Source organism: Podarcis cretensis (assembly GCF_951804945.1).
Source record: "Podarcis cretensis genome assembly, chromosome: 16".
Taxonomy (NCBI): domain Eukaryota; kingdom Metazoa; phylum Chordata; class Lepidosauria; order Squamata; family Lacertidae; genus Podarcis; species Podarcis cretensis.
Genome location: NC_137186.1, coordinates 41,399,936 through 41,423,978, shown reverse-complemented (window position 1 = coordinate 41,423,978; position 24,043 = coordinate 41,399,936). Strand labels below are relative to the sequence as shown.

Here is a 24,043-nt window from a genome sequence, read left to right as displayed (position 1 = left end):
CAGGCACAGAAACTCCACCCTGACCCGCTGGAAACCTGCCCAGAACCCTTCTAATTCCTGGCCACTTCAACCGTCTTCCTATTTTCATGCTTTTCTCTGCAACCGTGAGGGCCAGAAACTTTTTTTAAAAAATGAAGCCAAGATTCCAGCACTTCCCCAAGTTTCTTAAAATCAAAGAACATAGAAGAGATGCTGGAAGGCTGGAAGGTCCAGACCCCTGGTGAATCTGCAATGCATGATGCAGTTACAGCATCATATCATGAGATGCTAGGCAGCTCCAATCACTGCTCCAATACCTCCAGCGAATGAGAGCGCACCACCTTCCAGGGTCCTCTGTCCTGCTGCCAGACAGTTCTTGCACATCAGGATGTTCTAATGTTTAGCCAAAATCTGCATTGGTGTCATTTCTGCCCACCACTCCTAGTAACTACTGTCCTCTTCAACAACAGAGAGCAAGGCCACATCCACACCATACATTTAAAGCACTCTCATTCCACTTTAAACAGCCACAGTTTGCCCCCAAAGCATCCTGGGAACTATATATTGCTATAGGTGCTAAGAGTTGTTAGGAGAGCCTCCCCCCACACAGCCACAATTTCTAGAGTACCTTGGGAAGACAGATTGATTTCTAAACCACTCTGGGAACTGTAGTGCTATGTAGGGAATAGGGGTCTCCTTAGCAACTCTTGGCACCCTTCACAAGCTACAGTGCCCTGGATGCTTTGAGAGAAGCCATGACTGCTACCATGAGTTGCTACTTTTAATAGTAGTATAACAGTGCTTTAAATGCAAGATGTGGCCCAAGTCTGTGCCATCTTCTAAGACATAAGGAAAGCCTGTTGGATCAGCCAATGGCCTTTCTAGTCCAAGCACCCTGTTCTCACAATGGCTGAACAGATGCCAGTGGGACTCGTGCCAGCTGGACCCAAGTGCAACAGCGCTCTGCCCACCCACGATTCCTAGAAACTGGTCTTCTGCACTTGGACAGTGTATACAGTCTTACAGAATCAGGAAAGACACAGGGAGTCACTGCTTCAATCTTGCCACCATAATACAACTTCCTGTACTAATTAGTACCACACGTGCATAGTAATTTCAACGGTCCTGCATTATACAAATGGCCAACTCACCACATCGTTTCAAACTAACCTAGTGGACCAATTCCCTGTGGCCAAATACAGTGGTACCTTGGGTTAAGAACTTGATTCGTTCTGGAGGTCCATTCTTAAGCTGAAACTGTTCTTAACCTGAGGTACCACTTTAGCTAATGGGGCCTCCCACTGCTGCACAATTTCTGTTCTCATCCTGAAGCAAAGTTCTTAACCCGAGGTACTATTCGTGGGTTAGCGGAGTCTGTAACCTGAAGCGTCTGTAACCCGAGGTACCACTGCAGCATAAAATAATTTTCTTCTGACCACTGAAGAAGATAAATTGGTTTGAAATGCATCTGGTCTCTGAAAAAAAAAATGTTGTCATCTTTTGGTCATAGATGGATTTTGATCAGACTTTGACCTGAATAGGCAAATCAGTTTGTCATTGTATCATATTTGCAATTTTACCTGTTTTGACTACAAATTTATATTTTTACATTGGATTAAAGTTGTACTTCATTTTCCTATAGTATGAAGTGGAAGCATTTAGAAGCATTTCAAATTTTTCACTCTTATGCAACTTAAGTCTTTCACCATAACTTTCGGAAACATTTAAATTCTTCTCTATTCCCCAGGATTCTTCACAACGCAACTTTTATTCTTGGTAGTTGCTCTGAGGCAATTGTCCATATAAACATTGAAAGCACAAGTAAAATGCTGTACAACTACAGCCTTTTAGATGGGCCCTGGAGGCTCATGGTGCCTTCATGTCTATTTAATGTACATTAATATACATTATATAAGCAAGGCATGGTTTCCTCACACAATGGAGACTTGTATCATGCAAGCAAGAAATTGCTTCACTACTATGAGCTGCTTTAGAAGTAAAAAGATCCAAGAGCATCATATCAGACTCTAGAAGTGTCTGATATGTCATATAGCAGTGTAGTGTCAGAGAGAGGCAAGGTTATGCCATTTAGGCTGAAAAACTCAATGCGTCACTTGGAGATCCTGTTCAATTCTGGGCAGGAGTCTCACCCACATTAAATATCTCACAGTCCCTGGGCTCTTAAATGTGGATCAAAATAATTGCAAACTGCAAGGCTATGTCTCCATGGTAAAGGGCACACATTGCATGCAGTTAGTGCCATATTCCATCCCTGGCATCTCTGGACAAGGCTGGGAGGAAGCCCTGTCTGAAACCCCGAAGAGACGCTACCAGCCAGCAGAGACCATACTGAGCTAAATGAGCCAGTGGTGTGACTCAAAGCAGCTTCTTCTATTCATGGGGGAAAGCCTGCTGGAGGAAGCTATGGCATTCCACTGCTGCCCACTGTGGAGGCAGGCTACCTCTGAAGGTTGCCTCCTCCTGAGTAAGCTTGCTCAGGCGTTGAGTTATTATCAGACGCCCTGGACCTGGTTTCCCCAACTAAATAGGTGAGAGCCTTTTTGGTGGTGGTGCCCTGCCTGAAATGCCCTCCCCAATGAGGCTTTCTGGGTGCCTGTGTTAAGATCCTTTTACCACCTGCGGAGGACCTTTTTTTTAAGAGCCAGGTCTTTTCTCCTTGAGAAATTATTCTTCTTGTGCCATTATGCTTCTTGTGCTGGATTTAAGCAGAAAATTGAGTGGCTTTTATTTAATGTTTTCTTTTTTTTAACGCATGCTGTCTGAACTCTGCAGGACAACAGGCAGCCTCCTCCCTGCAGAGTGTCCTGATAAGCCAGATATGAAACAGCTGGGGACAGGACACAGCTGTTGGCCTGGAGACTCCAGAACTCCTTCTAACTCAGGAGGAAAGATGGGCTGGAGTCCTGCCTGAGCAGCAGGCAAGCTGGGAGAAACTGCTTGGAGGAGGCTGCAGTGGCTAGCAGGCAATGCTTGCCCATACCCTCGCTGGGAAGCTGGCTGGAGGAACCAGCAGGGCCTAATGGGGACGGGGGGGGGGGCAGTTGAGGTGCAGGCAGTGCCCAGTTACCCCATGGGCATAGTATGGCACCACCAGCAAAGAGGGGGCACTCCCCATCTTCTTTTCTCTCTTGTTTGTAAGCAGAGTTGCCAAAAGAATTTCAGAATACTGCCCCAAACTTTTCAATCAGGATCACCAGAGTGACAGAACTATAATCATTCTTCCCATTTCTCTTTAATGGGTCTTAAAATGAAGACTAGGAGCCCTTCTTCTCTGCATTTAGAGAGATACAAAGAGAAACACAACTTCCTACAAACAAAAAATAAATAAAAATCCAAATGCAATGTATATAAATGAATATAAAGAGAGCTCTTGACCCTTATGGCGGATTAAAGTGGCTATCTTTCATTTTGCAAGTTCTGTGCCATGAAGGTAGCCGAATTAAGGCTACAATCCTAAACATAATGATTAGAGCATAAATCTCACTGATTTCAGGAGGAAATCATGCTTAAGATTGCAAAAAAAAGAGAGATACACTCACTGTTAGGCAACAGTGACCACAGAACCTACAGACCACCACCAGGCAAACCAAGTCACCTAATCTGCACCCTCTCGTCCTAGTTTTAAACAGCTAGTGCCACTTTGCAGACAGAGCAGAAGATAGGATATGTTCTGCAGTGGACCTTAGAATTCTGGCTTTCCCTCCTTGGAGAGATCCTTCTGGTTCCTCCTCTTTCTGGTATTTAGATGGGTACCAAAGCCCCAGGTGCTTCTGCAGGTGTTTGAGTTTTATGTGTTGTTGAATTGGGACTTTTTAACCGATTTATTTCTGATGATTCTAAATCTGTTGTGATAGTCTTCCTCCTGTTTAACGGTGATATTGGAAGAGTGTCTGTTTTATGATGTGGTTTTTAAATCAGACTGTTGGCCACCCTGAATACAACACTCCTTTTACTAGTGAACTCAGCTGGTGAGTGCCAACAGAGCTGCAGCAAAAATGGTGCTATTGAGAAACAGGAGGGAGGAATCTGCATGCCCAAGAGAAACTCATGGTCTGCAAAAGCAGAAATAATATTTTACAGGGCAGCAACCTAAGCAGGTGAACTTACCCAACCCTCCACAAAAAAAGGCAATCCGATGAGAATGGAGTAAGCTCAGTGAACACAGGACTCTGTGCTAATTTGGTGAAGATGGGGGAAGGAAAATGAAAAGGGGCTAAGAATGCAATGGAGCATTTTGGAAGAGGGCGTGACTGGCTCGCTGGCACACTGAACAGGGTTCCTCTGTGCTTCTACAACTTGTTGCAGATCCCATTTGCAAATGACAGAAAAGCAGGGTATACAAATTACCTGGGGAAAAAATCAAACGGCTGAGACCTGCCGTGCGCAAATGAGAGGCAGCAACTGCTGCAAGAGATCCTGGGCTCCATTTTCGCATGGGCTTACGCCAGAAGAATCTGTTTCAAAACCCAAACAGTGGCGCCCCTGCCATGCCTATTTGCTGTCACCTGGTGTTGGGTGAGGAGAGACTTGTGGCAGCAGCAGCAGCCAAGAATGCCAGAGCGTACGCTGGCACCCGCAGCTGAATTTCCAGGCTCTCCAGAAGCAGGCACAGAAAATTGCTTCAGATTTTCTGCCCCGCAAGGCTTTTTCTTGCTTGGGCATGGATTCTGAGTCAGCACCCAAGGCTCACTGGCCTGTGAGTCAAAGGCTGTTGCTTAGATTATAGCATCGCACACAAGCCATTCACAAATGGCTTACAATTAATGGTGGGTTGTTTTTTTAGGGGAGGTGAAGTTTAACTAGCCAGTGTTGTGTAGTAGTTAAGTGTTACTCTAGGGCCTGGGTCTGATCTGCAGCCAGTCACTGCCTCTTGGCCTAAACTGCCTCACAGGGTTGCTATGAGGATAAACTGGAGAACTGGGAGAAGAACCATGGATTGTATTCAGCTAAGTGCTACCCTCCATTAATCTGAATCTGTCTACTCTGAGTAGGACTCATGCTGAACACAACCAACATCAACTCCTTGGAGGGAAGATGTGGTATAAATGTGATGCTCTACTACTATATATTTTGGAAATCTGCTCATTTGCTGTGCATTTGGACACTAAAGGTATGGTAACCAAATTTTGCATGATGGTCCCTGAGGACCAAGGAGCAGGTTTTGGTTTATGCTTCGGTAACATCAGGCGCCATTTTGAACCAAGATGGAGGACGGAACCTTTCCAAACTCCACTGGTTTTTTGGTTCCTCAGAATTCCAGAGCAAAGCTGGGTACAAAGCTGCTAGTAAATAAATAAAATAGAGAACAAATTTGTTTAAATAAAGAACTACCTTGCATGAGAGATAAGAAGCTGCAAAAAAAGAAAATCATACAAACAAGTCAGGGACTGGTTTGAAAACTTGCTTATAAAGCTGCTTAGGCCCTGGACTCTGTGCTATCCGGGAGCCACACATTAAGTTTCCTAGCCTTCCCAAAGAAACAATGAGCGAGAAATCAGCAGATAAGACGTGACCAACAGCCACTGACATTTTTGTGTGTGTGGAAAGTGACATGGCATAAATAAGATGACCCCAGATTCTAGTTTTATGAGAAAGGGATAAAAACGCCTCTCCATCTGCTTTCCCCAGGACTCTTTATGTTCTTAGCCTCTCAAAGCCTTCAGATGACACCGCTTCCAGCTTTTTACCTCCATGACAATGAGGCCTAGCATCCTACTTTTTAAAAAGCTACTTGTTGATGCCACTAAAAATTCCAGCCAATCTTTTTTTAAAAAGAGGGGGGGAAAGCTGTAACGGTGCTCTAGATTCATTTCCAGCACCACCCTGATTCAGGATCATCATAGCCCGCTGGCAGTCAGCAGCACAGCACCTGCCCCTCTCTGGGATATTCGAGGCCCCACTATAAATGTTCATCTCCATTTGAAAATACCAGCATGTTTCTAGATCTTTCTAGAAGAAAAGCATGGAGGCTGAATTCTACCGAATCACTTACCAGGAAGTAATCCTGCCCCTCCAATACAGAGTTCTGGGCAATTAATGCAAAACAAGGGGAATAACTCACCTTTGGAAATCTGGTATAGTGACTTCTCTGGTTTATGAGATTGCACCACAAGCCCATCTCCACAACTAAGGGCCAGAAACCTGAAAACTTCTTATAAAATATAGATGCTCATGATCTCAGGAAGCAAATTTCCACATCCAGCAACACACTATGCAGATTTTATGAGTTCCGTTAGAATCATGCATAGGTAGGGCTTATCTGGCGGATTCAACCAAGAACACAAAACAGGCGTCTAATCCAGGGTTTCCCAAACTTGGGTCTCTAGCTGCTTTTGGACTACAATTCCCATCATCCCTAGTCTTGGTAGCTGAGCATGATGGAAGTTGTAATACAAAAACAGCTGGAGACCCAAGTTTGGGAAATACTGCTCTGGTCCTACATGCACTTACCTGGGAGTAAGTCCCACCAAATGCAATGAGACTTACTTCCGAGTCACCATGCACTGTAGGTGTGCAACATCCCTTGCTCTGGAGGGAAAATACATTCCTGTTCCTAAAGCTGCCAAACTTATGCAAAATTAAATCAAATCTCTTCAGTTCATAGAAACCAGCAGCCTCACATTTCTCGGTGCCTTGGCAACGAGGAAATTTCACCACACCTGCAACTCAGCTCTGAAACTAATGAACTGCTCCTCTAATTTATTCCTTAGTGGTTCAACCAGCAAAACACTCCCTAAGATATTATCGGCTTCCAGAGTGATTCATTCTAGAAAACAAACTTCAACAGATCATTATTCTTTGCTAGAGCAAAATAATCTACGTTTCCTTAAAAAGCTGGCATCTCCGTTCATGCCACTTTGAGTAAATATGCAACACACACCAGTTCATATCCACTTGCCTGATCAGCTGTGGCGAGTATAAATCAAGTCTAGATGACAATGCAAAGGAAAACATTTTTTCTTCTGTTGGCCCGCTGGCAAACTATAACTAGAATACATATTGGTAGGGTATCCAGAAAAGCTAATTTACGGCGAGAAACTTTTGTGGACTGATGAAGGAACTCAGGTTACCTGTCTGACTTAGAGGCCCCTCTGTTAATGTGTTAAGGCAGCAGGCTGTGGAATCGCACAAGTCTCTTGGTCAGGTTTTTGGGGCTACAAAAGGACATCACTGCCCAAGCTTGAGATGTAGCATGCAGTGGGAAAGGCCATCGGTCAGCGACAGGACACGTGCTCTGCATGCAGAACACCCCAGGTCCAATCCCTGGTATCTCCAGGGAGGGCTGGGGGGAAATCCCTGGCCTAGAGAGCCTCTGCCAGTCAGTGTAAAGAACGCTGAACTAGGTAGGCCAAGGGTCTGACTCTGCATAAAGCAAGTTCTTATGCACACAGGCTGGAATTATTTCCAAAGAGGCCGCTCTCCGAAACACAGCAGCGCAATCACAGTAACGCGCACTCAGACACCCAAGTGGCGAATGAATTCTTACCACATTCCCCTCCTTGCCATCTTTCCTGTGCCCATGTCCCTGGGTATCCGTGGAAGAGCTGCTGCCTCCAGGTCTATTTTCAACGATGCCCGGAGACAGAGAGTAGAAAGGTGGACTAGGGCTGGGGGGCAGCCCCGAATCCGGGCTATCCAGCAAACCTTCTCGGTTCTTCTCTTTCAAGCTGTCTTCCATTCCTTGCAACTGCAGGTGACCCACCATGACTGGGGTGGGGAAGTGAGGGCTGTGGCTGCCAAGCAGGGGGGAACCCACCACCTCCTCCTGCAGGGAGGCAAACGCACGTGGTACATGCACAGGGAGTGCCAGCCGGATCCCTGTGCGCCTGTTGCCTTGGGTGACTCAGGGCTGGTTCCTGTGGCTGCAGGTGCCCCCTGTTGGAAGGAGAGAAAGTGGAACTGAACAGACCATTCCTCATCAACACAAAAAACAAAAGTGGAGAAGAGAGGGCAGATCTCCAAGTACACCTGGGGAATAGCTTTTTTTGCCTGAGACCCAGGTGAGAAACTACCAGTTGGGCTAGCCCAGGTGTGGGGAACCTTTGGCCCTCCAGATATTGCTGAACTACAACTCTCATCATCCTTGGCCATTGGCCATGCCTGCCGGGACTGATGGAGGAGTTGTTGCTGGCATCCGTCTATCTCCAGAGACAATGGAGTGTGCCTCCGGGGGTGAAGTCAAACCACTGCATTAGCAGCCCCAAAGTGACCTCCCTGGGGCACAAGCCTGGGCAGTGTGCGTGGAGGTCCTGGGCTGGCCAGATGACAAGAGACCACTCATGTGGTCCAAAGGAAAGCAGAGCAAGATGTTTGGCACCAACTTGGCTGAAGGAATTGCCGGAATGAGGCATACAAGGTGCCATCCAACCATAGGGACTCCACTCCACATTTGTGTAGAGTTTACTCCTTAGCCTTTTCTTCTTCTGAAGATATTCTGCAAGGCAGCAGAGGTTTAGGATCAGTGTGTTCCTCCTCCTAGACGGGCTCCCTTCCAGGTGGAAGAGCCCCATCTGCCTCTCACTTCCCTCTATAGCACTGCAGAAACCACTTTCTTGGCCACTGGACCCACTACTGGTCTGATCCGCTCAATCAAGACTATATAAAGCATTTTTAAAATTAAAAAGTGTTTCCTTTAAATGGCAGGTGCACACACAAAAAACAACCAAGTGGAAACCTATGCATGTTTTTGAGTAAACATACATCTTTGTATCTGAAGAAGTGTGCATGCACACGAAAGCTCATACCTAGAACTAACTTAGTTGGTCTTTAAGGTGCTACTGGAAGGAATTTTTTTATTTTGTTTTATCTTTGGGAGAAGCAGAGAGATTGAGGCTTTACGCTCTGAGTTTAGGATTACAGCTATGGGAGGAAGCCCCATCAAACTCAATGAGATTTACTTCCAAGCACTGCATTGTGCTTTGGGCTACAGTCCTATGCAAAGTTACTTGGCAGAGAGCCCCATTAAGTCAAATGGGATGTACTTCTGAGTAAACATGTAAGGAACTGTGCTGTAAATCTAACCTGTGTTGAATTAAGACAGGAGAGGCCAGATTCAAATCCCACTAAGCTATTCAGGTTACCAGGTGCCTTTGGGCCATTCACTATCTCTCAGCCCAACTGACCCACCTGCCTCACAGAAGCGTAGAGCTGGAAAGAACCAAAAGGGTCACCCAACCCAAACCCCTGCAATCCCATGTGGCTAAAGTGGATGGGGAAGAGTCATGTACACCATTCTATATTCCTTGGAGTAATGGTTATATATAAAACAAAGTAAGAATCCCCCAAATGACTTGCAGAGAGCAGAAGAGAGTCAAGGCCTGGCTGGCCAGCATCCTGTTTTCCACAGGGACCAATCAGATGCTTCCAGGAAGCCCATGGCCAGCGCAGGAGGGAAACAGCTCTCCCATTCTGGGTCCCAGCAAGCAGCTTTCAGGGGCGGGGGGGGGGGGGCCTCTGACAGCCTTCGCCTCCTCCACACACCTTTCTAATCTCCTTCTAAAGCCATATGAAGCTGGCTGCTCTCACCTCATCGTGCAGCAGCACGTTCCACAGATTATTACATATTTCCTACAGATGGTCCTCCCGACTCTCTTGCCCTTCAGCTTCAGTGGGTCTGGCATTAGGAGAGGTGGAGAAACACTTCTCTCAACCGCCTTTTCCAAAGGCCCGCCTTTTAAAAGTGGCTTGCTGTACAGCACTGGGTGAGAGTGGTGCTGTCGCTTAAGAAGCAGAAGCCCAAATCCCTCTTGGGGGCCTCGGAATAGTTCCACAGGGCTTTGGATCCAAAAGACTATATTCCAGTGCTCTGGGTCAAATAGAAGAAGAAGAAGAATCTAAGAAGAAGAAATCTAAGAAGCTGGTTCAGGCCAACAGCCCACCTAGTCCAGCATCCTGTTCTCACAGTGGGGATCCAGTTGCCTGTGGGAAACCCACAAGTGGGGATCCAGCTTCCTGTGGTTCCCTGAAAGTGGTATGTGGAAGAATCGCTGCCTCCCACTGTGGAGCAGAGCAGAGCCATCATGGCTAGTAGCTATCAACAGCCCTCTCCTGTAGGAATCTGTCTAGTCCTCTGTCAAAGACAGAGACAGTCTTGAGTGGATATATGCTGAACTCTTCTTCATCTGCTCTCAGACCCCCAGTCTTTCCAGTTATCCCTCTGATCCCATGCCTGCTTTTCCAGAAGCAAACTCTTCTCCTTAAGATTTCAGTCTTAGAATAAGGCCTTTTGTGGACAAGGGCTCCTCAAGGGTTTGCCTGCACCTGAGCTTACTTAGGAATGTCCTTTAAAGGAAAAAGAAACAAACAAGGTCGCATTCATGAGCTTCTCCAATGTAGCAAAAACTAAGCAGTTCAGCAAATCAAAGTCTGGACAAATTAAACATCTGAACACTTGAGTCGTCTATGCAGTAAAATCAAGATAGAAGACTGCAGGAATCGGGGAAGTTGGTGCAGAGTTCTCAAGAGGGGGCCAAGCACATTTATGGAGGGGTGGGGGGAGTTGGCTAATTGAACTCTCCCCTCACACTTTACTAACCTCCCTTCATGAACCTGGTAAGATCACGGACTACCCCCTTCCAAAAATGTCTTTCCCCCCAACCTCTGTCCCCTCCTGGGGCACAACATTTCCCAACACGGGGCAGATTTCGGTGACGAATGCCCTCTTCGGACACAAAGAACCCCCCCCCCCCAGCGCCCCGTCCCGAGAGATGCCCAGCCCAGCCACCCCTGGCCAAGCTGCCCCGGGGCGCCCGGGCTTCCAACACCAGTCCGCCCCAGAAGCTGCGCTCGGCGGAGCAGGAAGGGGCAGCGGGCGCGACACAGGCAGCCGAGGGGCTCCTCGCCCCACTCGGCTGGCCCCCCGCGCGGCGGCGGCGCCCCGGAGGCCCCGGGAAGAGAGAGGCGGCGCCGCGCCGGGGTTGAGTTTCCAGCAGGGAGCAGGAGCGCGCGCCCAGCGCCGGGCTCTCTCCTCCGGTGCCCGTTTCCTCCAGGCGCCAGCCAGCAAACAAAGAGCTCGGCGCCCGTCCCTCCTGCGCGCGGGGCCTCGCCAAGCAGCCGCTCCAGGCGGGTCTCGGCCCGAGGGGAAGGAGGCCGACCCGGGAGGAGGAGGAGGAGGAGGGGGAGGAAGAGATCCAGGCCAGCGCCCCCCCCCCCGCCCCAAACCCGGCCATTTACCTTGAAGCGGGCGAGCGAGTCCCCGACGAGGCGCCGCGACTCTCCTCCGCCGACGCCGGGCCCGCCTGGCTCCGCGAGGACTCAGCGCGCCGAGAGACTTAGTCAACTGACACGGCGGCGGCGGCGGCGGCGGGAGCTGCTGCTGCTGCTGCTGCTGCCGCTGCTGCCGCCTGGCTTGGCTCCATCTCCGGCCCCCAGGGAGAGCCTTGCCCGGCCCCCAGCAGACCCCTCCCACTCGCAAGCTCCCGGCAAGCCGCCGCCGCCGCCGCGCGGGCAGGGGCAGAGGGGGCTCCCCCCAAAAGAACACCCCTCCTCCAGGCTCCTCTCCCCAAACTGGCTTCTTCTCCTGAATAAATTGGGAGCAGGAGGCAATATGTTGAGAAATTAAATACTGTGCTATCGTTGATCCTGCTGCCTGGGACTGCTAGAAGTTTCTTGACAGGAGCAAGCGCACAGTAAATCACACCAAGCAAATTGGAGTTAACTGTTAGCAAAAACAGGATCTGCACAGGAGTGTCAAGCCTAATGAGCACAGCTACTCATCTCTGGTCTGTCTTGGCCTCATAAAGCATTTACTGAAAGTGAAGGCCATCACTTTGCCTCCTCTCTAGGGTTTTCTGCAAGCCATTTGAGGCTGCGCCTGCGCCCTTTTCATGTCTCTTCTGGTTCTGGGAGACAAGTCGGGAGGGGAGCTGGTCACAGTGGGAGGGGGAGACCTCCTGGCTTCTTCAGCAGCCTGCCTCTTCTCTGCCTCTTGGCCTCCCTACTCTCCAGCCTCCGCTTCTGACTCTCTCTGGACTGCCCTCTGCCACAGACTCTCCCATCTCACGATACTCTGTTGCCTCTTCAGCTTCCAACACCTCCTCCTCCCAGTCTGTTATCTCATCTCCCTCTAACCACTCATTTTTGTCCCACCACCAATCCCCAGGCTATAAGTCTTCTTTTCTTGGGGGTTCCCCAGCTGGTTCCTCCCACCATTCCCCTGCGTCCAACCATTCCATGGCATTTATTATTATTTCTAACCCCCTCTTTCCTTCAAGGAGCTCAAGGTGCCATATACATGGCTCCTTCCTGCTCCATATTATCTTCACAACAACCCTGTGAGGTAGGCTTGGCTGAGACTGGGCAACTGGCCCTAGGTCACCCAGTGAGCTTCCTTGCGAGGGGGCAACTTGAACCCTGGTCTCCCAGGGTTCTGATACTATATCCATCACACCACACCCAATTCCTTACCTCTTGTTTAAAATTTGGAGAAGAGAAGAGATGCTGTGTTGACATCATGAAGAGCATCCATAGGGTTCCTAGACTCCAGTATTGGTATTAGCAGATGAGCGATACACATGCTGCCGTGAATGTCTAAATGTGGATTAACGGAGACAGGGATGAACTGTTATTGTTATGCTTATGTCAGGGGACTCTTTTGAGAATCTGATGAAACCTATGCCCCACTACATAAACACATGCACAATATATTTGTATATAATTTACTTTATTATATTGGAAACATCTCTCTGTGTGTGCCAGGTTCACAGCTCCCCTGAAGCCCATACATGAACCCACTAGGGGGGATTCTTAGACCCCAGGCTAAGAACCCCTGGCCCATGTGCCTTGTGCATTTAGGTTGTATAAAACTGAATAAAGGAGAAATGATTGGGGTTATTATTAAACAATGATTTTGGTAGTTTATAATGGATTGGTGCACAAATATGATTATGATGTAATTTATATGGCTGTAGATGGACAGATTGCAGTGTTTATTTCTTTATTTCTTTGTTGCATTTATATCCCGCATTTTCCTCTCAGGAGCTCAAGGTGGTGGGCACGGGTCTCCCCCCTCCTCATTTAATCCCCACAACAATCCTGCGAAGTGGGTTAGGGCAGAGAGGCAATGCCTGGCCCAAGGTCTCCCAGTGAGCTTCATGGCCAGGTCCTGCTCCGACACCCTCACCACTACCAGTGATGTTGCAACAGGGGGGGCGTGGGGTGGGACGCCCCGGGTTCCATGTCTGCGGGGATGACAAGAAGTCACCCTGAGGGAGCTTGCAGCAACACAGCAGCCATGGCGCCGCCGCGAGCAAAGGATTCCGGATGCTGGCAGCAAACCTCTAAATACAGTGCATGTGTGGCGTGGCACGCATGCGCTGTATGTAGCGATGCCGCACATGCGCTGTATAGCGGTTGCTACCGGTGCTGCTCCAGCGCCGTACAGACGGTGCCAGGATCCTCCATTCGTGGCTGTAGCGGCGCTGGAGGGATCCCAGCACTGTCCGTACGGCGCTGGAGTAGCGCCGGTGGCAAACCACTATACAGCGCATGTGCGACATTGCTACGTACAGCACATGTGTTGTACGTAGCAAAACCACACATGCGCCCTACATAGTGACGCCCACCCCGGGTGTCACAACGCCTTTCTTCACCCCTGACCACTCCACCACACTGGCCCACCAACCTCAGTCTTCAGTCAGCCCTCACCTGCCTGCCTTCCACCTTGGAAGCTGTCCTGGGGGGGGGGGGCTGTCTCTCGTTGGCTTTGGCGCCCTCTACTGTTGGTCTACTGTTGGAGGGATGCAGGTGGCGCTGTGGGTTAAAGCTTCAGCGCCTAGGACTTGCCGATCGAAAGGTCGGCGGTTCGAATCCCTGCGGCGGGGTGCGCTCCCGCTGCTCGGTCCCAGCGCCTGCCAACCTAGCAGTTCGAAAGCACCTCCGGGTGCAAGTAGATAAATAGGGACCGCTTACCAGCGGGAAGGTAAACGGCGTTTCCGTGTGCGGCTCTGGCTCGCCAGAGCAGCGATGTCACGCTGGCCACGTGACCCAGAAGTGTCTCCGGACAGCGCTGGCCCCTGGCCTCTTGAGTGAGATGGGCGCACAACCCCAGAGTCTGCCAAGACTGGCCCGTACGGGCAGGGGTACCTTTACCTTTACCTTTACTGTTGGTCTGCCTGCCTTCTGCTCAACAGGCACCAACCAGCCACCACTGACAGATATAAACTTGCCTCAAAATTCCTACTGGTTTTGCACCCAAGACTGCAGTGCTGGAATAACGTGGGGGGGGCCTTAATGAACCCCAGATGCCCCACTCCTGTCTCCTTCCAGTTTGGGCTACATCAGTCCCCCCCCCCCCATGAGAGGGAAATGGAGGCAGGGGATAAAGGTGCGTTTAGTCAAAGGCCTATTTAGTTAAAGAAGAGTTAGAGGTGAATATTTTAAACAAATAGACTTGCAACTGCAAGCCACCCAAAGCATTTGGGGTATGGCTGTTTGAATAAATAAATGATCGCTGAATGGGGGCAAATGACTCAGTGGGTCAGGTGTGACGAGCCCCTGCTGATCCTGGTCCAAGTTCTTTAACTGCCTTTCCCAGTTTCACCTACCCCCCCCCCCAAGGAACTTCAGTGGCCGTTTCCTCTGCTGTTTAAAAGGGGCCAAATTGCCAGTAAAAGTTGCTCGATGACATTTATTGAAGTTCAGGTCAAAGCACAGACCGTGGTGCCCTCATCCCGCCCTCAGCTGAAACGAAGTGCCTTGTGCAAATTAACTCGGGTGATTTGTATGCAGTGAATGTTGCCGAAAGGTTTGGCAGCTTTATAAATGTGAAGGAGCCAGCAGGCAGCCCACACAATTACCCCAGTGAATTATTACGAATGACCCCATCCGCTGTGATTTTAAGTCCGCTACTGTAGACGGATTTGGGCTTGCATGCAGAATGCAACGATGGAGCAGCAAAAGTTCCCAAAGAGTTGCAATTAGGAGCAGAGAAGGTCAGATCCTGCCATGTATTGGGGGCTCTGTGATTCCTACAGGACCTATGTAAGACATTTTGCTGCCTGAGGCAAAGGACGAGGAAACGCCCCTTCATCCTGTTTCACAAGCACACAAGTCAGAGAAGCAGGCAGCTGAATCTTACTTCAAAACTGGTGGCATCCTTTACTACACCTGAGAGCAGAAGGCTAGTTTTAGGGCATGCAGGGCAGACACTGCTCTATCTTCCAACTACCACCCACTGTCCCCTAGACACACCCTTTTAATCATTTTTAATGTATTTGTTCAGTGTTGTTGAGCACACATTGAGCAGCGGGTTAGACCTGATGACTTCCAAAATCTGCTTCAACCCTAAAATGCTATAATTCCAATCTGAGCAATTTAACAGTGCAGTTTGAGGTGCAGCTTGTAACAGTATTTCTACTTGGGTGGGTGGGTGGAAAAGTCTTGTCATATGCCCACCCCCTCCCAGAAATTTTAAAAGTCCAAACCATTGTTAGCATTTCCTCATTGAGAAGTCACCTCAACCCTTGGCCACTTGACGTTCTCTGCACCTTTTCCAGCTCTCCAGCACCCGTTTTGAGATGGGGGCAACCAACACTGCACAGAGTGTCAGTGGCACCTGCAACAAAATATTGCACTTACTCCATTCCAATCTGCCTCCCAGTTTTCTCCAACCCAGTAGTCACCATTCTGTGCCCACGAACATGCTCAGTCCTCTGTGGGCGCCAGGCTGCTGCCAGCAACTCCCACGGCTGGTTGCTGAGGAACATACAAAGACAAGGAATGTTCTTACCGTCTGCTTTTTATTCAGTCTTTACAGAGAGAGGCTTTAGAACACAGCCTCTTAGATTAGCATTGTCTGGAGTGAATCTCCACCCTCTCATGCGTCATCCCTATGGGTGCTGACAAGCGCCCTAGTCTTTGAGTTCTTTGCTCTCCTACTTTCAAGGCTCGCCGGGTTCTGGGAGAGGAGGGTTCTGGAATGCTTTCTAAAGACACTGTGTCCATCAGCTGTCGCCCCCTGGTGCTTCCTCTTTCTCTTCTTCCTCTCCCATTATTTCCCAACTTTCCCCCTCATCTGCCTCTGAGCTGTGACCTCCCACAAACCACTGTTGTAACTTTCTTCCTCCTCCCTGGAAGGGTCAAGCTAGGGAGGCGGTCTTCACCATTCCTCCTCTGCCCAGTCCCTGGCAGTGGGGGCTTTTACCACCCTCACTGGTTTTAGCGTGGGTGGGTGTGCGCGCGCATACACACATGCATGCTTCCTCTTGGTATGTGGGTTGGTGGGATTTGATTAAAGTTGAACCTACCAGATTCACATTTGCAAAACACAGCTATCCTTCAAAATCTGCATGTCTCCAAATTTTGCAGTGCTGTTTTCCAGCAAAATAATGTGTACAGAAAGGCATGTACCATAGTAAAGTGTGCATAAAAATGCACATATTTGTGAAAAGATCATACAAAAATGCCATATGATGGGGATATTGCAGGGATTCGAACCGCCGACCTTTCAATCGGCAAGTCCTAGGCGCTGAGGCTTTAACCCACAGCGCCACCTGCGTCCCGACGGAAGCCGCAGTAGCTGCAATTAAAGCTGTGTGTGAAATGCTTGACAAATGGCCACCCAGAGAATTCCCCAGCTTTCATCAAGCTACATCTCTACGAGCTTTGCCAGCAGAGCAAGAATTTCAGAAGAAATCTGAAGTTTCTCTCCACGGTTTTCTGGCAGGGGTGGAAGTTTGGCGGTGGGGGTTGGAGGTGGTGGGAAAGAGAGACAAAGAATAAATTTGACAAATGGCCCTTCTTCGGAGAGCTTTGGAGACTTCTGTTTCTGCCAGTTCTAGCGATTCATTCAAGCAGCCGGTAGTATTACTTAGCAATCCAGGATCAACAAACGGCGTGTTTTCATATTCACAGCTGGGCCTGTATCATTACTGCGACAACTTAACACCCACACAGAAAATGGCTGCCACACGATGGCCACCACTGAGAACTGGTGGTGAGTGATGAAGAGCAAACCCTGCTTGTTTTTATAGAAAGGGGCAACGAGTTTGCTATTTTTAATTTAGATGAATTCTTTCCATTGTCTTGTTAAGAGGGGGGAGTTTAAAAAATAAACCCCTTTTGGGTGGGCACTGAGAGTCAGCAAGAGGAATTAGAAATCCAGAAATGGGAAAATTTTTATCTTAAAATCCCACATTTGTTCTCTACATGGATTTGAACCCTACCTCTGAGAATGATGGAGCTGAGCAGCTGCAACGTCCATACGAATTTCTGCTGTTGGGCTTGAAATATGGATATTGAACTCTGAGCACTCAAGAAAGATGTAGATGAATTTGGGGAAAGCTAGCAGAGGGACAAAAAAAAGCCCTTCTTCCCAAAGCATGAATAATAGAATCATAGAGCTGGAAGAGACCACCAAGCATCATCTAGTCCAGCCCCCTGCAGTGCAGGAATCTCAACTGAAACTTCCATGACAAATGGCCAGCCAACCTCTGCTTAAAGACCTCCAAGGAAGGAGAGTCCACAACCTCTCAAGGGAGACCATTCCACTGTGAAACAGCTTAGTGTCAAAAAGTTCTTCCTGATGTTTAGTCTTTTCGTGTAACTTGATGCCATTGGTCCAGGTTCTACCCTCTAGATCAAGAGAAGACAAGCTTGATCCATCTGCCATCTGACAGCCCTTGAGATATTTGAAAATGGCTTTCGTATCTCCTCTCATTCTCCTCTTTTCCATGTCAAACATATCCAGCTCCTTCAACTGCTCCTCATAAGTCTTGGTTTCCAGACTGCAAGTATTTTTAAAAATAAATTCTATGCAATCTTACACACATTTCACTTACCAAGCAAAATTTCATTATATTAATTTAACCAAAATCTCTTTTGAATTCCCAAGTAATATTACAACTTTTTAGCACCCCTCATTTTTGCAATCTGAAAGTTTGAAAATCCATCGCTGCCATGGCACCCAAGTTGTGCAATTCTTTTCCCACTGTTACCTCCTTTGCTGATGTTTTTCTAATGTCAAGTGGAGCCATATTTGTTCTCCTGCAATGTGGGTTTTGCAGTAAGTTTTGCATTGGAAAATTAGTGTGATTTGCATAGGGTAATTTCTGCCAGGCTATTTGTGGTTTGATTTGGGTCAGACGATTTTCTGATGCCGTAGAGCAGTGGTTTCCAAGGTTTTTTTCCTGCTGGAACACTTGAAAATTGCTGAGGGTCTTGGTGGACCACTTGGTGACTTTTCTGCCTGTTGCTTAGCAATTCCAATGCACTGTGCTAGATGCTGAAGTATGTTTGTGTGCATTCAAATTTTAATTCCATACAATAAAATAAGCAATAAAAAGAAAGAATGAATGAATAAAAATAGAGCCACTGTTGCACTGTAATTTAGCAAGTTTATTTTATTTGGATTTCAGTAAACAAAGCACAAAACTTTGAAACTGCCTAGCTTGCCCAATATTTGTTTGCAGTGGAATAATTTCTGCCCAACGCTGGAGCTCTTGGCTTTTGGGGACAAATAAGCTCATCAACCAATCTGTCTACCGTAGGAATTCTGTTTTGCTGAAACTTGCTGAAATTTTGTTACGAATAGTAGTGATTTTATGGTTTAAATTTGATGTTTTGATATGCTGTATTTTATTGGTATATTTGCTGGTATATTTCTGCACTGACTTGGAAAACTTTGTATTGGAAGTCCGTTTAAAAATCAATATGATAGTAATATGATAGTAATACTAATAATGGAGATAATAATTTGAAAATCTTAATTATGAAGGCTTTAATTATGAGCAAAATATGGAGAACTGGATTTAGGATTGGAAGAATGTAACTCTGAATCTTCACATCAGCTTGCAAAAAAATATTGAGCCTTCACAGATATTTATTAGCACTTTAGTGTGAATTTCACATATTTTTGCAAATCAGTTTTGCTAATGCATTTTTGTATGTCTTTTCCACAAATATATGCATTTTTTAAAAAATATAATATTTATTGAGGTTTTAAACACATAAACACAAACCCACATACAAACTTACACAAACAAACAAACAAGTATAATTTCAATCCTTTCTTTCTTAAACCTTATTTCCCCGACCTCCTCACACCTCCCCCTTCTGTATTATAACTTCATTTTTGTCCATTCAGCAAATACTTATTTAAAATCTTGTATCTATTTAATCTGGAAAGAAAAACCACTTTTGAATTAATTTTAAACCTTATTCCTAAAGTCGACCCAAATCTCCCTTCCGCGATTTTCCCACCTTCCATATAGGTTACACAGAATAAACATATGTATAAGATCTGAACAAATTATATTTAAACACCCTTTGGATTCCCAAGTCCCCCCCCCCTCCCTTTCCCGGTTGTGGTCTCTAAAACCAATGTCAGTACAGCTATTCTAGCCTGTGTCCCAAACGCCTGAGGCATTTAGCTCTCTCTTAGTCTCTCTCTGCCGGTCTTCTTGACAGTCCTTTATTTTCAGCACCAACTCTCGAGGAAGCCTTATCACCATAGTATTCTTTTTTCTTGCCAGCAGGCCTCTGTATTTGGAAGTGGAGCTCAAATTCTGTTTCTTAAATCTTTTAGATCTATATGGCCCTAAAGCTCCAATTTCCATCTTCGATAAATTTATCCTGCCAGGCCTCTGGTCAGCCTTGATCTTCTGCAACCTTGTGGCTTCTCCTTCAATTTCCAACAAGTCCTCATGTGGCTCTTGGGATTTTTCAAAGTTCGTTTCCCCAGCTGTAGCAGCCTCTGTTTCACCTTCCAAAACTTCTGGTTCGGAAACAAAAACTTGTATCAATTCAGTTCCTGTTCCCATAAGATTGTTGACAGTATTGTTCAATGCTGTTGTCGTTGTTGCTAAGATACCGCTTTGATCATGAAGCTTTCCCAGGAGATAAAAAGTCCTATTCAGTTCTTCCAGTATTTTCCCACTGAGAGCCATTTCTTACAGTATCCCAAAAGTCCCCTCTAGGGGGACCCTGTTTACTTAGTATCTTTCCACTTACTTCCAAAAGTCCAAATGTAGCTTATTTTCCTTTACTCCTGATAAATTGTATACAATTTTTAAAAAAATCTAGCCAGCAGAGTCACCAAAAACAACGTTTCCTTTTATTCCCAACTTTGACAGCTAGTTTGACAGCTGTCAAAGTCTGTATCTTTTCAACAGGCTCTCTCACAGATAACTCTTGTTCCCAGGGGGGGGGTTGTACTTTAATTTAAGTTAGCTCTTATCCTCCAGCAAATTCAATTGTACAGTCCAATCGCGAAAATATTAATTTTTCTTCCAAAGAAAAGAAAAGATGGTTCTCTCGACTTTAGTTCTCCGATCTTTGCTTTAAAATATCTACAAGATGGGGGGGGCAGACTTCCTTTTTATCCCTCCCCCGTTCGTGCCGAATTTAAAAATTTTTTTCTTTTAAAGTCCGGTTTCCGTATTACTTACGAGTTGTTGCTTTTAGTCCGAATTTTTAAAGGAAAAAGTCAGCGCTCTCCGTCCATTGCATGCGGCTTCACTCAGCAGGGGAAGCAGAAGACTCTCAGCACCGCGCCGCCCCCCGTCCCCCGTTCCGCAGCCTTTAAAAAGGCTCCTTTGCGGGTCGGGGGGAGCGTTAATGGTGCCCGCCGAGTCACCACGTCCACAGGCATTCGCACCTGTGGTTTTTAAGGGTCCCCGCGTCACCGGCACGGTAGAACCTGATCCCTACTGAGCCGATTCCCTCCGGAGCTCGGAGGGAATCCGCCATTAGACGTTGGCGCTAACCCGGAAGTCACAAATATATGCATTTTAATGCATATTCTACTACAGCGGTTCCCATCCTATGGGCTGTGGATCCTTGGCGGGGTCTGCAGAATTGTCCCAAAGCTAAATCCCAGCTACTGTCAGGGTGGAACGGATCATTAGGAAGTGTGTGCAAAAGAACTAAGTAAGAGTTGGGGCAGAGATTGCCATGGAGCCTTTGCCATTATGCAGCCCACTCTGTCCCCCCACCCACCACTGCTGCAGGAGGGTGAAGAGGATGGAGGAGAGGGCGGCAGTGGCCAGCAGAACTCTCATGAGGCTCCACAGACAACCCTTCAGCTGTGCATTCCTCTGTGAGATCCATGGAGAGCATCCTTGATGCTTCCAGAGGGAGCCAAGGAAGGAGTGTGGAGTGATGAATCATATGTCTTGGACATATATGTCCTACTCTTTTTTGAGTTTATTTGTTGTTGTGATGAATTTTAAACTGTTGCGTTTAAACCTGTTACTGAGTTTTTTGTCATTATGTATTTTCTCAATTAACAGAGCCTATACTTAGAACAATTAGCATGTGAGTATCTGCCTTTTTTTTTTTTTAGGTTAAAAAGGGGTTCATGTACTCATAAAAGTTGGGAGCCACTGCTGTAGTATATGTATTTTTGTAAGCATTAGTTGACGTACATGGCTGCAGAACTGTATTGCAAAATTCAGGGAGGTGCAAATTTTGAATGGCGGCTGTGTTTTAGTTCATGTATTGTTTTGGAAGGTACAAATTTGGTACATTCACTTTTAAATGCAAACTGAACTGAACCCCCCCCCCAGCGAGAAAAGTATACACATTTAGAAGGTCTCAGGGAGACTGCCCAAAACCATCAGCTCAGACCAACTAAAAGTATATATTTGCTTCAAGCTGCAGCTGTGCAAACTTCTGTTTTCCTGGGATCTTCCAGGCTTTACACTGAGAGGCTGCAAAGACAGTGCCCTCTTTGTGAGCCTGAGACTCCACCAATCTCTCACAAGTCCTATTCAACATTTCAAAAGCAAACTGGTCAAAAATAGCCCTTCTGACAAGAATTTCAGCTGCAGCGCTCTAGAATGGAGCATTCAAGGTGGGGAGGAACCTAATTTGAGGTCACCCAGCCCTGGTCCTGTCAATTAGTGTAAATGTGTTTGCAGTGTTGGGGGGGGGGGAGAATGGTTGTTACAAGTTGGAGGGAGTGGGAGAGAAACAACTCTGACAATGCAGCTTTCTGCAGGTTGAGCAGGTCTGTCAAAAAAGCTGATTTTTGGCAGGAACCTTCAGCCTCATAGATATGCTCTGACACCACCTGAGTCTGGATTAATAATTATGCTATGTTGTAGGGCAGGTCCCCAAGCAAATTGGGGCCCTGCCTGTTGTTCAGTTCCTCCCCCCCCCCATCCTGTAGCTGTGTCAGGAAACACAAAAGCCTTGTTTGTGTGGTTTGGGCCTGAGAAAGAATACAGTGGCACTATTACTTCCCTTGATCTAGATGCTATACTCCTATTGATGCAGCCCAGAATTGCATTGGCTTTTTTAGCTGCCGCGTCACACTGTTGGCTCATGTCAAGTTTGTGGTCAACCAAGACTCCTAGATCCTTTTCACATGTACTGCTCTCAAGCCAGGTGTCACCCATCTTGTATTTGTGCCTCTCATTTTTTTTGCCCAAGTGCAATACTTTACATTTCTCCCTGTTAAAATTCATCTTGTTTGTTTTGGCCCAGTTCTCTAATCTGTCAAGGTCGTTTTGAAGTGTGATCCTGTCCTCTGGGGTGTTAGCCACCCCTCCCAGTTTGGTGTCATCTGCAAATTTGATCAGGATGCTCTTGAGTCCATCATCCAAGTCGTTGATCAAGATGTTGAATAAGACCGGGCCCAAGACAGAACCCTGTGGCACCCCACTAGTCACTCTTCTCCAGGATGAAGAGGAACCATTGATGAGCACCCTTTGGGTTCGGTCAGACAGCCAGTTACAAATCCACTGAGTGGTAGCATAGTCAAGTCCGCATTTTACCAGCTTCTTTACAAGAATATCATGGGGCACCTTGTCAAATGCCTTGCTGAAATCAAGGTAGGCTACATCCACTGCGTTCCCTTCATCTACCAGGCTTGTAATTCTGTCAAAAAACGAGATCAGGTTAGCCTGACATGACTTATTTTTCAGAAATCCATGCTGACTATTGGTGATCACAGTATTCCTTTCTAGGTGCTCACAGACTGTTTGCTTAATGATCTGCTCCAGAATCTTCCCTGGTATTGATGTCAGACTGACTGGGCGGTAATTATTTGGGTCCTCTCTTTTCCCCTTTTTGAAAATAGGGACAACATTTGCCCTCCTCCAGTCTGCCGGGACTTTGCCTGTTCTCCAGGAATTCTCAAAGATGACTGCCAGTGGTTCTGAGATCACATCTGCCAGTTCTTTTAATACTCTTGGATGCAGTTCATCTGGCGCTGGAGACTTGAATACATCTAGACTAGCCAAGTATTCTTGTACTATCTCCTTAGTTATTCTGGGCTGTGTTTCCTCTGCTGAATCATTTGCTCCAAATTCTTCAGGTCGGGCATTGTTTTCTTTATTGGAGAAGACTGAGGCAAAGAAGGCATTGAGGAGTTCAGCCCTTTCTGTGTCCCCTGTTTGCATTTCACCATCTTCTCCTCTGAGTGACCCCACTGTTTCTTTGTTCTTCCTTTTGCTATGAACATACCCATAAAAGCCTTTTTTGTTGCTTTTAACCTCTCTAGCAAGCCTGAGTTCATTCTGTGCTTTAGCTTTTCTGACTTTGTGTCTACACGTGCTGGCTATTTGTTTGAATTCTTCTTTGGTGGTTCCCCCCCTTTTCCATTTTTTGTACACATCCTTTTTTAATCTCAACTCAGTTAAAAGTTCTTTAGATACCCACCCTGGCTTCTTTAGGCACCTTCCATGTTTCCGTCTCATTGGTATTGCCTGAAGTTGTGCTTTTACTATCTCCCTCTTAACAAACTCCCAGCCATCATGAACTCCCTTTCCTTTTAGTATTACTGTCCATGGGATCTCACCCAGCACTTCCCTAAGTTTTATGAAGTCGGCTTTCTTAAAGTCAAGAAATTGAGTCCTAGTATGCTTGGCTGCTCCTTTCCGCTGTATAGTAAACTTCAGAAGAGCATGATCACTCGCGCCTAATGATCCTTCCACTTCTACCCCACTAACCAGGTCATCAACATTGGTTAGGACCAGATCTAAAATGGCTGTTCCTCTTGTTGTTTCTCCCACGTTCTGGACAATGAAGTTGTCTGCAAGGCCAGTGAGGAATCTGTTTGACCTTATGCTCTTGGCTGAGTTTGACATCCAACAAATATCCG

The 24,043-nt window shown here is 47.0% G+C and overlaps 1 protein-coding gene across 1 annotated transcript in view; it reads right to left on the bottom strand.

Moving 5' to 3' along the window:
• Nucleotides 1–7,867, bottom strand: part of RFLNA (refilin A) — a 28,266-nt gene extending 20,399 nt beyond the window's left edge. The window contains exon 1 of the mRNA XM_079957808.1: nt 7,487–7,867. Within this exon, the coding sequence (XP_079813934.1) occupies nt 7,487–7,705 (219 nt within the window). The 5' untranslated portion in view covers nt 7,706–7,867. The remainder of the gene's footprint in view (nt 1–7,486) is intronic.
• Nucleotides 7,868–24,043: the final 16,176 nt, after the last annotated feature.